At 40.5% G+C, this 15,493-nt stretch overlaps 1 protein-coding gene across 12 annotated transcripts in view; it reads left to right on the plus strand.

Moving 5' to 3' along the window:
- The window catches only part of dync1i1a (dynein cytoplasmic 1 intermediate chain 1a), a 67,349-nt gene that overhangs the window by 37,122 nt on the left and 14,734 nt on the right, over positions 1–15,493 (plus strand). For 11 of the 12 annotated variants that reach the window (XR_003270925.1, XM_026155365.1, XM_026155366.1 and 8 more), the window contains 4 exons: positions 9,295–9,441; positions 11,315–11,428; positions 11,582–11,715; positions 11,993–12,137. Coding sequence is in view for 11 of the 12 variants with exons in the window: in XM_026155365.1 (XP_026011150.1) it covers positions 9,295–9,441; positions 11,315–11,428; positions 11,582–11,715; positions 11,993–12,137 (540 nt within the window). In the remaining variant the exon portion in view is untranslated. Of the gene's footprint in view, positions 1–9,294; positions 9,442–11,314; positions 11,429–11,581; positions 11,716–11,992; positions 12,152–15,493 lie in introns of all 12 variants that reach the window. The other variant, XM_026155376.1, reaches the window with a different exon arrangement.

The following is a 15,493-nucleotide window of genomic DNA, read 5'->3' on the forward strand; positions in this document are numbered from 1 at the left end:
TCCTAAAAAAACAGTAATATTCCGGCAGCTGGGGCGCCAAAATAATACCAGAAAATAACAGAAAATAACTTTCACATGAAAATACGGTTATTTTCAGTAATGACAATACAGTTTGTTGCCCTAATTTTACATGGGATTTTGCCTCTTTCAAGTGCTTTTATACATTAAATTAGGAACATTTTAATGTTATTAAACAATGAAATTACCTATAAGCAAGGTCAATGAATCCGGCAATATGAATAATAATACTTCAATGTACAGAAATATACAGTTAACAGTTGGTTTAAATAATAAAGGATTGCATTCATATCGCGCTCATTGAGACCCTCAACGCGTTTTACAATTCCACAATTCCCCTCTGGCCATCACCAGTAGGTGGTGAAGTGTCTTGCCCAAGGACACAACGACCGAGGGCTCGAACCGGCAACCTTCTGATTACAAGGCGAACTACCAACTCTTGAGCCACGATCGCCCTAAATAACAATAATAAGAATTATTATTTGATGTAAAAAAAAGTTCATGAGAATCATATATTTTTCCATAGCATTACATTTGAATTTAACAGTTCAATCTTTCAAATAACGGACAAATATTTGTGAAATTATGATACATTTGTGAATGTATTTTAACAATAATACATTTAAAAAACAAGAAAATTATGTTTTATTACATTTATAGTGATTTTACGTTAATTTACATTTGATATGTAAAATCACAGTCTATGGTGTGTTAGTTACAGCAGGGCCCAAGAGCAGACATGGGCAAGGAGATGTGACATGACTTAACAAAAGGCGAACCTTTATTATGGCTGATGACAGAAGGCAAAAACAAAAGCTAAGACGAGTGCAGGCAAGACAACTAAACTGGAAAACAGACTAAGAAAAACCTATGAAACTGTGATAAAGCTATGAAACTTCAAGAACTAATTCTATGACTGTGAGAACTGTGACGACTATGACAAGACATAACTGGGAAGGTTACACAGACGACGCGACACAGACTGAATGAAACACAGAGACTAAATACACATAAGGGATGATCAAGGGAAGTGGCCACACATGGGAGCACAGCTGACACACATGAACCTAATGACAGGACAGGGGAAGTGAAACTAAATACAATGAAAAAAGAGGACTCTTTCAAAATAAAACAGGAAACATGATGAGACAGACCAAACAACATGGGTTGACAACATGAGACATGGAACACAAAGTGTAAACAAGACTAAGATCCAGGGAAAGGGGAAATGAGGAGATCCAATAAACAGAACTAATTCTGAACAACTTAGGGGTGTAAGAGAGCTAGACGAGCTTAACCCAAACAATAAATGACAAAACACAAAGACTCAAGTTCTAACTGATAACGCAAAAACAACTTAACATTTCCCCATACTAAACAGAAATACACAATATATAATGAACTCAAAATGCTGGGTCACAGACCCAGCCATGACAGTCCAGTCCTGATTCGTTGTTGGTCTCTGTTCTTGATGTGCTGGTGTTGTGAAGGATACTTCCCAGTTTGATTCTGGGAGGAGTCTTAGTGTCACATTGGGCAATGCACTCAGGGAACCATGCACAAATATTTTTGGCAGTGTGCAGCAATACTGTAATATTGCATTCTAATGAAACACTTGTATGTGTAATAAACAGATGTCACAGGAATGTCAAGGATTTGTTTTCATTTTCTGTTTCTTCTTGCTTTGCTGCTGCGTGACCGCTTTTTTAACTCTTCTATCACAGCTATTCACAGCTTCCTTGGTTCTTAAGTACACCTTTCTGTTTTGAATGTACTTATCTAGTGCCGCTTACTGTTTTTCCAAGTACTTTTTCCAATAAAGAATAATTTAACTGTGGTACTAACTAGCTGTGCTATTGAAAATATGTCAAAACTGTTTCACATTTATGCTGTGAGACATTTTTGGAAACTGTTTCGCTTTTTCATGATTTTTAACATGAAACTGAATTTTTTCTGATGTTTTAAAACCCTGTTTACAGAAAGAGACTGTGGAAATTAGGAAATGAAACAAATGAATAAATATTAACTCTTGTTTTTATAATTGTCAAAACCCGAAGTCACAGTGAAAAACAAAGTCTGACATTTTACACGGTGTCCCAGTTCTTTGGAAGTGTGGTTTTTGTAGTTTGTTCTGGTTTGTGTTTTTCAGCACACAATATAAATGCAGTTTTTTTTTTTTTTTTTTTGTTATCAAACTCTGCTTTGGTCAAAAAAGTGAATAAACTGTATATGAAACGAAACAGCGTAGTAGGGATCGGTTAACGTAGCTTCATGACCTCACTTTAGGAGCCACTGATCTATGTAGCTCCTCAGTAAAGGGTCCGCCTCTGCTGGGGATTCTGGTACCAGTGTGCTCTCCCCTCACGACGCCTGTCCCAGCAGTTGGACCCTTCATCACCCCTTCCCAGTTGGGTCCAATCTTGTAACTTCACACCAGCCTCTCAAGTGGGCAAAGTCATACCACATTAAAGAGACCGTTTGACTTAAAGCCTCTGCTGAACCCCCCCCAAACCACAAGACTCCCTGTAACAACCCCTGCCGCTACTGTCATATCCCATTGCACTCAGTCATATTTTTATTAATATCTCGCTGCCTAGCGTTCGTTCTTGAGTCTCTGGCACTTCCAGAAAGGTTGGGTAAGAGAAGTGGGGGAGGCAAAGAGGAGAGAAGGAGGTAGGGCAAGGGTAGAGGGAGTAGGAATGAGAGGAATATGTGACAGCATTATTCATTGTCTTTGAGTGAGTTTGAACCCATGTGCAGCTATACTGGTGAACAAAATTGCTCAGAAGGCTTGACAATGTGCCAGTATTTGATATCGACCGACCAACAGTGTCTGTGTGGAGAGTTTAAAAGTTTTTCCCATTGTGATTAGATGTCAGTAGATGGAATTTCATCTCTCAGAAAGTAAGCGTTGAATTTTATGGAAAATTTGTTTATCCTGTACCACTTTAACGGTATCGATCAGAACTTAATCCTTTCAGCCGTTCTCATAAATACCTTAAAAAAACCTGAGATGTCAACATCAATAAACATTACACCAGCATTGGCCAAGTGAATATAGGAGCCTAGCAAACAAACAAGATATGGAAAATAAAGGAAAACCAGCTCTAGCAGGCAAAGAAAGGCCTGTTTGTGTTCCCAGAGCCGCCTCCTCATGCTTTCGCTCAATTCTTTGCCTGATGAAATGGAGACTCTGGCTTGGTATTCCTCTCTCCCTGCCAGAAACCACAGAGTGACAAAATCTGTGGGGTGTCATAAACGAGTGAAGCCAGGGGGAGAAAGGGAGGAGAAAGGTGGTTGCGAAGCCGGGATGCAACCAAAGACAGTCGGATCCATCTGGTCCTGATAAGGCAGAGTGGAAAACAGATGAGTGCGGTGAGGCAGATGGTGGGTTTGGGGGGGGAGTGGGATGAGGCTAGAGAGTGGATCTGTTTAGGAGGATATACTGCCTAGCGTGCCATATCAGGCCCCCTCCCCGTTTCTCCTCAACCTAGCGCTCTCACTTCATTCCTGCCTGCCCGAGTGGACTTGAGCAACAGTTTGTTGCCTGAGGAAAGAACAAAAGAGAGGCGGAGGCAACAAAAGAAAGACTGTTTGCCCCTCTGTAGCTTTCTTTCTTCTTATGTCATTCCTTTACACATCTCTAATCCCTTGCTGGGTGCCATCTTTCATCACGGTGTACCCTGTGTGTATTATCCTATACAGAACACTTCCTATTGATACAATAAAGGCTGCCAGAAACACTTAGCCTTGGGAGCCTGTGTGTGATATGGTAGATGATACATGTGTGCAGAACCTGCCTGAAGAAAGAAATGGAACCTGCTGTTCTTACTGCCACAGTATCTCCCTGTAAAACTTCCCCACTTTATCTCAAGCATAATATAATGTACCAAAGTGACTCTTGCTGCTGTCTTTTCTTCCGAGAGACATAACTCCCTAAATCCTGTCCATCTGGATTAGCAGGAGATGACGCAGAAGGTGTCTGACCTGCTCTGCATGTGAGATGAAAACCACCCAAAGAGCCACTCTGCATTTGGAAATGAAATGTCAGGCTTTGAAGCAACAGCAGTGATATGGAGATGCAGTCCCACTGCTTCTACAAAAACCATAGAAGACATGAACTGCATTTATATTAGGCTGATTTAAAGAAAAAATATTTCTCTTTATCTATCTCTCGATCTATCTAGATAGCTAGATAAATAGAGCTAAAAGGCCCAGCCACCCAATGCATGTAGGCAAGGTGACCTGCTGAAGTTCAAACCAAGCATTGGAATGGGGAAAACTCCAATTTATGTGACTCTCGTGGTTGTTGATGGCAGATGGGCTGGTCTGAGTGTTTCAGAAATTCCTGAACTGCTGGGAGTTTCTCTAACAACCATCTCTAGAGTTTATAGAGATTGATGCGAAAAACTAAATATCGAGTGAGAGGCAGTTCTGTGGATGAGAATGCCTTGATGATGCTAGAGCTCGGAGGGGAATGGTCAGACTGCCTAATGGGAAGGCAACAGTCATTCAGATAAACGCCTGCTACAACCAGGGTATGCAGAAGACCATCTCGAACAGCTTCAACTCTTCTACGAAGGCTTTTCACAAGGTTTATGGGAATTTTTGACTGTTATAGAAGTGCATTTGTGGGGTCAGATACTGATGTTGGACGAGAAGGTCTGGCTCGCAGTCTCTGCTCTATTGGGTTCTATTGGGTTGAGGTCAGGACTCTGTGCAGGCCAGTCAAGTTCGTCCACACAAAACTCACTCATTCATGTCTTTATGTACCTTCGGGGACATTCCCAAACCGTTCTCACAAAGTTGGAACATGAAGTTGTCCAAAATGTCTGGATTATCTGAAGCATTAAGAGTTCCTTTCACTGGAACTAAGGGGCTGAGCCCAAATCTTGAAAAATAACCCCACACCATAATCTCCTCTTCACCAAACTTCAAACTTCAGACAGTGCAGTCAGAAAAGTACTGTTCTCTGGCAACCTTCAAACCCAGACCCATCCATTGGATTGCCAGACAAAGAAGCGTGACTCATCGCTCCAGCAAGCACATCTTCCCTACTCTAGAGTCCCGTGATGTTGTGCTTTACATCACTGCATTCAACGCTTTACATTGTGCTTGGTTTGGATGCAGCTGCATGGCCATAAAGCTCTCTGTGCACTGTTCTTGAGCTAATCTGAAGGCCAGATGAAGTTGGGAGGTCTGTAGCGACCAAATCTTCAGAAGGATGGTGACTTCTGACCATTATGTGGCTCAGCGTCCGCTGAACACTGTCTTTGATTTTATGTGGCCTACCACCATGTGGCCGGCGTTCACAATCACTTCCACTTTGTTATAATACCACTAACAGTTGACTGTGGAATATTTAGTTATGAGGAAATTTCACAACTGGACTTGCACAGGTGGCATCCTATCACGGTACCACGCTGGAATTCACTGAGCTCATTCATTCACAAATGTTTATAGAAGCAGTCTGCATGCCTAGGTGCTTGACTTTATACACTGTGGCCAAAGAAGTGATTGGAACACCTGAATTCAATGATTTAGATTGTGTGAGTGAATATTTATGATAATAAAATGTAGCTAGACACTTCTAGTTTCATTGTTTGTCTTTGGTTTCCTGTGGCAAATGACTTCCATCACTCACTCATGTTGCTTGGTCAGTTCAGAAGCTGCAACCTACAGACTTCCTGTTTTGAACAGACACAATCACTCACAGAAATTCTGTGACTGTATCCGCATAGCTGTCCTCTTTTCAAAACAGTAACTTGATATTTGCATGCATGTGACACCATTTGGTGACATCTGTAAATTGTCCCTACAAACCATTACACGAGTAACACTCTCCCAGAACGAGCTCTAAGTTTCCCAGAACTTGAGACCGTTAATGCAGTACTAGATTGATACATCCGCTTTTATGCAGTCATGTTTAGACACTGAAATATTTTCCTTTAACATATGCAAAACACATGTTTTGAGTCTCGATGGCAAAGATTCAAAAAAATGAATAAAAAGTAGACAGAATTACAGAAATCCAGCCAAAACATAACCATGCTTCCCATAATTCAAATATATAAAGTCAGACATTAATTTCCTCCGACTTTGAAATCGAGATTCCATCAACGAGTTCACATTTAGCTTAAATCATAAACTTGCTTATACTGTAGCACGCGGCAAATTGATCTTATTTCAACGCCTAATTACATGCAGTAGATTTAAAACGGATACAAGTTTCAAACTTGTGCTGATGTGACATTTGATTAGCAGAATTTAGGGAGAACGACTTTAATCTTAAGCCCAAGTTGCTGCTGGCAGACGCCTCATAGTGCGTTACTGGGACAAAGCGGGGCTAATTTTCAGTAGCTCTTTCACTAAGCCTGACAGCACATGAGGGGAATGATGGCATAACCTGTGGTTTCTCAAAGAGGGGATTCAGAGTTTAGTCGGGAATTTTCCTCTTAAGATGGGAACACTGATAGGGCTTACGATTGAAAGTAACATATGGATCAAATAGAGGAGTTCCTTGATTTGATTTAGTTTCTCTTTGTCATTACTCATGTGGGGTAGAGATGTTTATTTAGGGTGTTGACGGCACTGATGTTTTACGTTTTTGTCTGTATATTCTTGTGGAATTACATGTTAATTTTTTAATTTTTGTTGGCGGAAATAATAAAAGAAGCTTTGGTCTTTACTAGAAAGATGTGAATTTAATGAGATTGCTTATATTTTAATCCACCTTGACAAAGATACTAAAACCTCAGATGAGCGATGCTTTTACGAGGCAGGTTAGCTGTTCCCCCTGCTTGCGCTCAAACTGTCAAACCTTTCTTCATAGAAGAAGAAATCAGATCCAAGAGTTCTTACATTGTTTGGAGTTTTGAGACAGATGGTTGTGGGGGTGGAACCATGTGCATGTTAAGCGGATGTGTGTGGGTTTGTGTGCGGAGATGACAAAGGGTGCAGGACTATGGTTTATTAGCCCACTGATGGAGTCTGATGGAGGGGGAACAGACCTCAAACAGCAGCCTGTGAGACGACCACAGAGGGTAAAGGTCACTGAGAAACTCTGGGTCATTAGAGTGATCACAGCCAAGAAACAAACCTCCGCGCGCTTGAGAATAGCTGCCTTTTCAGCACAAAAACATCATTCCAGACATTTTTTTCTCTTTTTTGATGATTTGTTAACACACAAGCACATGATTGTATATTGCTTAATCCAGCGTGTAACATGTCATACAGTGCACCGGTGATCTTTTGTTAATCAGGCAGCTTTAGATGTTCCTGGACGAGCTGTCAAGCCTTGCTTAGTAATTCATGCTAATAAGCCTCTAGCCTCGATCCCCTTTTTGTCAGACTGTGTAAATAAACTTTTCAGATCGAGCCTTCATGCCAGCCGACAAGCACCTTTAGTTTTTACCACCAGAGTTTCGTTTATTTTGAGTCTAGACATCTGAAGTGACTCCCGAGCCGTGCCGCTGGAAGCCGTGACTCCTCAGAAGTAACAGAAAAGAGAAATAAAAGAGCGTGAAGTGTTTTCTTTGCCTTTGGTTTGTTTTCCAGTCTCCTTTCAAAATGAACTGGGGTTTGGAGTTGGCTGCTTCGCACATGGTGTGGTGGAAGGGATGGGGAGAGAGGGAGAAGTAAAAAAAGAAGTGAAAAATAAGCACATTTTACTACTGCAGACGTAGTGGAATCTTTCTACGCTATAAACAAAATACATTCAATTAGTGTTTTTCACTATGATACCTTTACTACTGTATATTTACTTGGCACATGGAGTCTATGACATGCCTCTCTCATCATTTTTCTAATAACAGAAATTTTAATTTGTAAAAAAAATCAAACATGTAGAGACTTAAGAGTTATAATGAGAGTCCAAGGTACAAACCAGGTATAACCATCATGGTTAATGCACCTTTGTCTAGATTCAAGTCGGCAATATAAGATAAGGAACAGTTAGCGTACTTTGTTGCTTTTTTACCACTTATAGACGTTATTTTTGCTGCTACAACCTGGCAGATGTTCACGATAGTCATAAATAGGTATAAATAAAGCCAAAACTCCTGCAGGCTGAGCCAGCCTAACTGACATTATGAGTACTTTCTATTGTTTAGCATTTACCTTTATCCCATAATTACTGCTTGTGGCCACGGTGGCTGCTGTTTAGCTAAACTTAACATAGTTTCACTTGAAGCAGTTGTCACCTTTTTAAGGCATTATAACAGTCTCTGTTGTACAAACTTATATTGTTCTCGGTTGAACAATACCCAACAAATTCCTTTGTGGTTTATTTTTTTATGGATTATTTATATGATCATTATAAATTAAACTGTTGTAGATGTATCCTAGGTCTTGCCTTGTTAATGCAGTGATGAGTTTTGGAGGATTCTGATAGAGTTTTGTCTCCACGCAGTCTATGAGCTGCTGTTTCAACAGCAAAACATCTGACATACAGTTTTCATGAACACTAAAACTGTCACCAGCGCTCCTTCCTACAAATCTACGATTGCATGAGGCAACGATCCATTTGCGAAATGCACCCTCCATGTTGTTCTAGCTTTACTGTTTTTAGTTGTGATTTGTGTTTGTGAGCTTTGCTCTGCTGGCTCTCTCGTGCCTGTGAATTATTTCCCTCTCAACAGGACTATGCTTTTTTTTTTACTGGTTCTGATGAATCTGTCAGTGAATCACACCAGTTAACCTCCTGTAGCGCTATGCTGCAGGATGCTGAAATAATTTTCTCATAACTCATAGCTTCAGTGGCTCTGGGTCAGGGGGAGCTAGCTGTTGCACGCAGAAGCCCTTATGGGATGCGCACCGAAGAGGAACCAAAACTCAATAAACACAGCGTCTAGGGGGGGTGGTAGTTCAAGGGTGCGCTTGTCATGACGGAGCCTACGGTGAGCGCTCCAGTGGCTGCTGGGGTTTTGATGCTGTAATGTGAAACGGCTGGGGAGGGAAGGAGGACCACAATTCCCTCTTTGTCTGGTCTCCACCCCAGCGTCACCCCATTCTCGTCTCCTCAGCGGACCTTCACAGTGCCCACACTCGTCATCTCCGTCTCCGTCTGTGTCCCCACGTATGCCACCCATCACGATGTCTTGATTGCTCGCACTCACTCGCACCCAGCCAAGTGTTACCGTTTTGAGTTCATATCTTTTCCTCTGGGCTTTTCTACCATCTGCATTCAGTTCATAATAATGTCAGTTACATAAAATAACACCAGCATTGAATCTGAGTAATGCGTCCTAATTCTCCTCTCTCGTTTTCTCTCCTTAGTCTCCGGTGGTGTCTGTGGGCTTTGCCAGGTTTCATCCCAACCTGGTGGTGGGGGGGACGTACTCAGGACAGATAGTCCTGTGGGATAATCGCAGTCATCGCCGGACCCCTGTCCAGAGGACCCCTCTGTCTGCTGCTGCACACACTGTAAGGATGATTTAAACTGTCAGTATGATACATTTATCATACAGTATGTAAAGGTTTATCTCTGCTTTACAATTAGAATTGTGATATTAACAGCAATACGTCTGCAGGAGATTATTTATTACTTTCCTTACTGTGTAGTTTTCCTGCGATGACACATCATTATTAAAACCTGGAAGGCAGAACAGTTTCAGTATTTAACAGTTATTTTTTAGCAGGATTGTTTACCCAAAATTCTGGATAGCTCCTTAAATCATAGAGTAGTTACATTGCACCAATCCATCCTTCTCTACAGCCATTCACAGTATAATCAAACTAGGGAAAACCCTTGCTCAAGGCTGTGCCACGACCAAAATTAGTGCCACCGTGTGCAGTGGATTTATGGTTTTTTGTGTAGCGGCCTTCAGATGGGGTCAAGTTGGCAATTACATGCAATCTGTGATAAATCAGCAAGCATCGCAGATCTGCTGCCATGTGCATTGATAATCTTTTCCCCGAGTATGATGATCCTGACACAAACAGCTAAGAGTGATAAGCTAGGTCATTTTAGCTAATTAGCACTCACTATTGCTTTGTAAACTGTGATCTTCTTGTTCTTCACCTCCTAAATGAAAGACCTGAGATCCAAATTACAAATAGCGGTCTGTTAAAAGTGTATTATTGTACACTCTTATCCTGACGGCAGTGCAACAAAGAGCATTCACAACAAGAAACTGCTAAAATGGATCTCCAGCAGGGACGTAATTGTTCTCTAGTGATTAAAATATTGCAGTGGATTCTGTATGTGGATCAAAAGTGCCCAATTTCCATTAATCTTCTTTTGAGAGGTCATTTAAATGTTCTTTGATTGAAAATTAATTTTAGTGGAGGGTTCTTGGAACCGTGTTTTGCTCTTCAGAGCTCTGTGTGAGTCACGTGACTGAAAACTAAATTGTTAATTTGGTTAAAAGTGTTGAAATACACTTAGGCTAACATGGGGAAAAAAAGCAGATAAACACTTTTTTTAATCCAAAAATTCAGACGTATGAATATGATAAAAAGATTTTGATTGCACCAATTACACTGAATGATTTTTATATGATAATCTGTATTCTTGGGTCTGTCTGCACTTAGACATAAACTTGATAAAAGCAAGACATAACTGAAAGAGCAGCTCAGTTCAGCTATAGCAAATTACTGTTGAATATAAACTAACGATATCTTAAGAACCCAGCTTGTTTATAATCACAGCTACAGTAGACACACACATTGTTACATGCCATCCATACTGTAGCTTTAAACGGGCTGCGGGCTCTAATAATGAGGCTGCCACTCTCCCGTTAGTGGGTACAGCATGCTAGCATGGTGCTGATTGCTGAATGGATTCTTTGTGCGACCCGGCGCACAAATCAATTACTGCTCAGTAATGATATAATGGCTTCACACACTCGTGGATTTGAACAGCAGCACATGTCTGAAACGTAGGGTGATTTAAAAGGACGAATGCACACTGGCATGTGAGCTGTCTGCATCTCTTGGCCCCAAAAAGCATCTAATGACATCATGTGCTAAAGGGGAAAAAACATGTGATCATTACAGGACAATGTTTATTCGTTTCATAAATAGTGGAATATCACAATTAATGACATGGTGATGCTGCTGACAGCCTGCTACAATTAGGACTGTTTCAGCTATTTTTTTGTACAAGAGAAATTGTTATGCTTCAGTTCAAAGAGGCTAATAATTAAGAACTATAATGTGATCACAATGTATTATCCTAAACGATGTTGTTGTAATTATACTACAGTTGATAACAGCTTTTTTGTATTGTGCACGGGTAAATCTTCACCCAAATCCATTTGTTTGTCTCTGCGTATGATCGTGTGTGTTTGTCTAGCACCCAGTGTACTGCGTGAATGTGGTCGGCACACAGAACGCCAACAACCTGATCACCGTGTCCACAGACGGCAGGATGTGCTCCTGGAGTCTGGACATGCTCTCCCAGCCTCAGGTACACAAAACTCTTACCGCACATTAGTGAAGCAGTCCACACAACCTGCCAGCAGCATTTAAAAAAAACAACAACTTTTTTTTCACTCACTAATGCTGTTTTGTTGTAAAAATGCAGGTTTATGCTATATCCACTCTAATATAATGTGTGCAGGAGACCATGGAACTGGTGTACAATAAATCCAAACCCGTGGCAGTGACATGCATGGCCTTCCCCACGGGAGACGTTAACAACTATGTGGTCGGGAGCGAGGAGGGCACTGTGTACACTGCATCCAGACATGGCAGGTTGGTTAATGAAACATGTATTCTTAAACACAGATATGCATTAAAGTTCACCAAACGTCTGCTGAATATGAAACAGTGCTCATATAATTTATAATTATAGAATATTAGAATTATAACATTAGCAAAGTTTAAGAGGATGATTGTCCCTAAATTAGATTACATTTAAGTAACTTAAAACTTAAAATGTGATTACAAATGAAGTTCTCCCTCTTTTGGAGGGAATTTTGGGCTAATGGTCGCAGTTCCAGATGTTGCCTTGTGCGTTTTCCCTCTCCAGTAAGGCAGGTATCTGTGAGATGTTTGAGGGCCACCAGGGGCCCGTCACAGGCATCAGCTGTCACAGCGCGGTGGGCACCGTCGACTTTTCCCACCTCTTTATCGCGTCCTCGTTCGACTGGACCGTCAAACTCTGGAGCACCAAGGTACAATGTGGGAGGTGTGTGTTAGTGTGTGTGAGGGAGCGAGAGAGAGGGGATGTGGAGAAAGAAAGGTTGTGCGGGGGGTTGATTGTGACCTCCAAGAGGTTTTTAAGCAGATCCTGAGAGGGAGAGAGAATGAACTAGTGAAGAGGGAAGGTTGAGTAGAGAGGTCTCGTACAACTTGTGTGTTTCTCTACATATATGTTTGAATAAGCTGTTATTGTGCGTATATGGGTACTCTGTGTGTGTGCGTTTGTAGGGAAAGTATTCACTGCTAACTACAGACTGTATATAAGGATGGTTTTAGCCTCCAGAGCTAATAACATAGAAAATCTGCAGTCTATGAGCTCACTTCATTTATAACTTCATTTATGAGTTTATGTTCTAATTTGTACTTTCAGCTCTTATGTTAATATAACATAGTGTTGATTTGGTAAATTATGCCCCCGATGTAAATTGGGATACGTTTTACGAAGACCTACTTTGTGATACTGTACGATCGTGTATTATCACTGTGTCTCAGACAGAGCCACCACTCGCTGTTCACCTCCAGCTTCAAAACATCAAATTGGGGACGATCAAAGTGTTTAGGTCAAACAAGAAGCAGCCTCTGGAGGTGAAACATGATCCCAACACAGAAGTGGAAAAAATTGCAGTTCCTTTAGGTGCCACTCGAGGCGTGCTCCAAAAGGGACTCCATTCCCATAGATTTCACATTTAAGATATAGAGACTCGACCTGAGTAATGGAGTTTGTGTAACTGAGTACATCTCCATTGATATGACTACTGCCTACCACGGTGAGTCTTGGAACCAGACCTTTTCACTGTGTCGGCACTGTTGGTGAGTTTTCGATTATCTGATGGATGTTCTGTGATACAGCAAATCAAAATGAATTTATGCATCCGTTTTGTTGAGTAAAATGATCCTCTTTAATTAGGCTAATACAAAGCAATAATTAGCTTATAGACAATTTGCTGCTCTGAACCATTCATGTGTTAATACAGTGTTACAATCTTCAACTGGTGTATATCTCACCCCAAGCACACCCAAGAGCAACACCTCTACAGTTGAGACCAAAGTGAATATGTTTGGTATTAAAACCAAACATAGCATATCAGCACAAACATCTCATACCAACAGTCAAGGACGGTGGTGGAGGCATGATTTAGGCTGGGCACCTTGCAGTCATTCATTCGACCATGAAGTCCTTTGTGTACCAAAGTATTCTAGAGTCAAATATGAGGCCATCTGTCTGCAGCTACACCAAAATCAAGGTATTGCAATGACCCAAAGTCCAGATGTCCACCTGATTGAATCCATCCAAACCTCAATTAACTGAAGCAACACTATAAAGAAGGATGGGCCAGAATTCCTCCATAATGATGTGAGAGACTGATAAAGTCACACAGAAAACAATTAGTCCACATTATTGCTGTTAAAGGTGGTTCTACTGAGTTATGGATGTAGTCCTATGAAAACTTCCTTCTTCAGAAAACCGCACGTGCGCCTGTGCATTGCACCGGTAGGGTTTATGGATGTAACCACTTGTTAAGCTAATGTTAGCTGCTAACGTTACCTCTGGCTTTGAAAAAACAGCATGGCAGCAGCCAAAACACTAACATTGAAGCTTTAAAATACAGAGTCCAAAACCAGTGGGTGACATCGCTGTGCCTGCATCCATCTTATATATACAGTCTGTGTTAATCATCAGTAACCATCATCATTATTATTATTACCTGGTTTCAGCCTGTCAAGCAATTTCCTCTTAGGCTGCGCTCTGTTTCTAGTAAGAGCCAGTTAACCTGCTCTTTCTTTGGAGACAGCAGGTGAACCACTAGTATTACAGATGTCAGATATCTACATTGCTTCAGAGAAATGTGTGCCTCCAATGGCAAAAGTCACAAGAGCACAAACAGCTCCACACACGATTCTTAGCTTACTTCAATTAATAAGACCTATTATAAGTGTAATTATAGTTAGTTAATCTTCCAGTAGTCCATTATTCAACATTATGCACTCCACACTGTATATAAATGCCACTTGTTTTGCACATATTCAACTCTGTATATTTTATATATTTTATTATTATTATTATTATTATTATTTTTTTTTTTTTTTTTTTTTTTTTTTTTTTTTTTACTATTTAATTTGTAAAAATGTGTATACACACACACACACACACGTAGGAAAATATTTAGTATACACATCCAGAAATGCATACACTATTATATATTGTACATATATTTATTAGTTTCAGGTTGGCCATTCTTGTATTTTGCTCGTTTGTGTTGTTGTGTTTGCACATCTCTGTTGCTTGTGGGGCTCGCACACAAGAATTTCACTCGCATGTGCTGTGCCAGTGTGCCTGCACATGTGATGTGACAATAAAAGTGATTTGATTTGATTTGATTTGATTTAAATGAAACTACAAATACTTGCACTTACAAAGAGACTGTCAGCTGTTGTTCAAGTTTCCGTAGAAATATTTTGCTGAGAGACAGCGTAGGATCTGTTTTTTTTTTATTTAAGGCTTGCTTGTTGCACCTAATCTGACGTGTGTGTGTGTGTGTATTGTATGTGTGTGTTTTTCTGGTTTGTCCTGGGTGTACATGTGTGAAAGTCCCTTGTTTGTATGTGTGGGTGTCCCTCCTACTCAACTATCACTGCAAAACACAAATGCACTGATGGGATAGTGCTGGCTGCTGTCTGCAGGCACACTTAGTGAACCTAAGTCAGACCCACTCTAAAGGTGGGCGCTCCTCCTCTCGCTGGTTTTGAGTGACCTCATCCTCTCAGTGCTGTTGTTCTCCTTTCAAACCAGTGTTATGAATTCCATTTGGCAGCATTTCAGAAGCGGTAAAAAGCAAACAGCCACTATTTCTGTCAGAGTAAGGCTGGTGAATAAAAAAAAAATAAAATAAAAATCTCGGCTAATACAGTGAAAGGACACTGCTGTGGTGGTGAAACAGAAGTTTTGGCTTAGGTGTATATGACATATTGCACAGAAAGGTGTAGGAAATGGATACTCATGTAGTAACCACAGGGTAAATGGAACAATTAGCCACAACTAATATGAAAAATGTTAAGTAGAATTTAAATATGATTATGATGAGTGGCTTGATTAGAAACAGTAAAGCTGTAGAAATGTACAATGTATAAATTTGAGGGTATGAATAATTAAAACTGCTAATGGTCAAAAAATGAAAATAAGGTTACATTAGCTAGCTAAAGTTATCGCTAGTAGTAGAAGTACTGGAACTAATGGGTGAGTTGGGATGTCATTCACTAACAATAAAGCCAGAAACATGATGGATAATAGCTTAATTAGCTAGCTAGAATTATTATTATGAATGATTGT

The sequence above is a fragment of the Astatotilapia calliptera genome, chromosome 22 (assembly GCF_900246225.1).
Source record: "Astatotilapia calliptera chromosome 22, fAstCal1.2, whole genome shotgun sequence".
NCBI lineage: Eukaryota > Metazoa > Chordata > Actinopteri > Cichliformes > Cichlidae > Astatotilapia > Astatotilapia calliptera.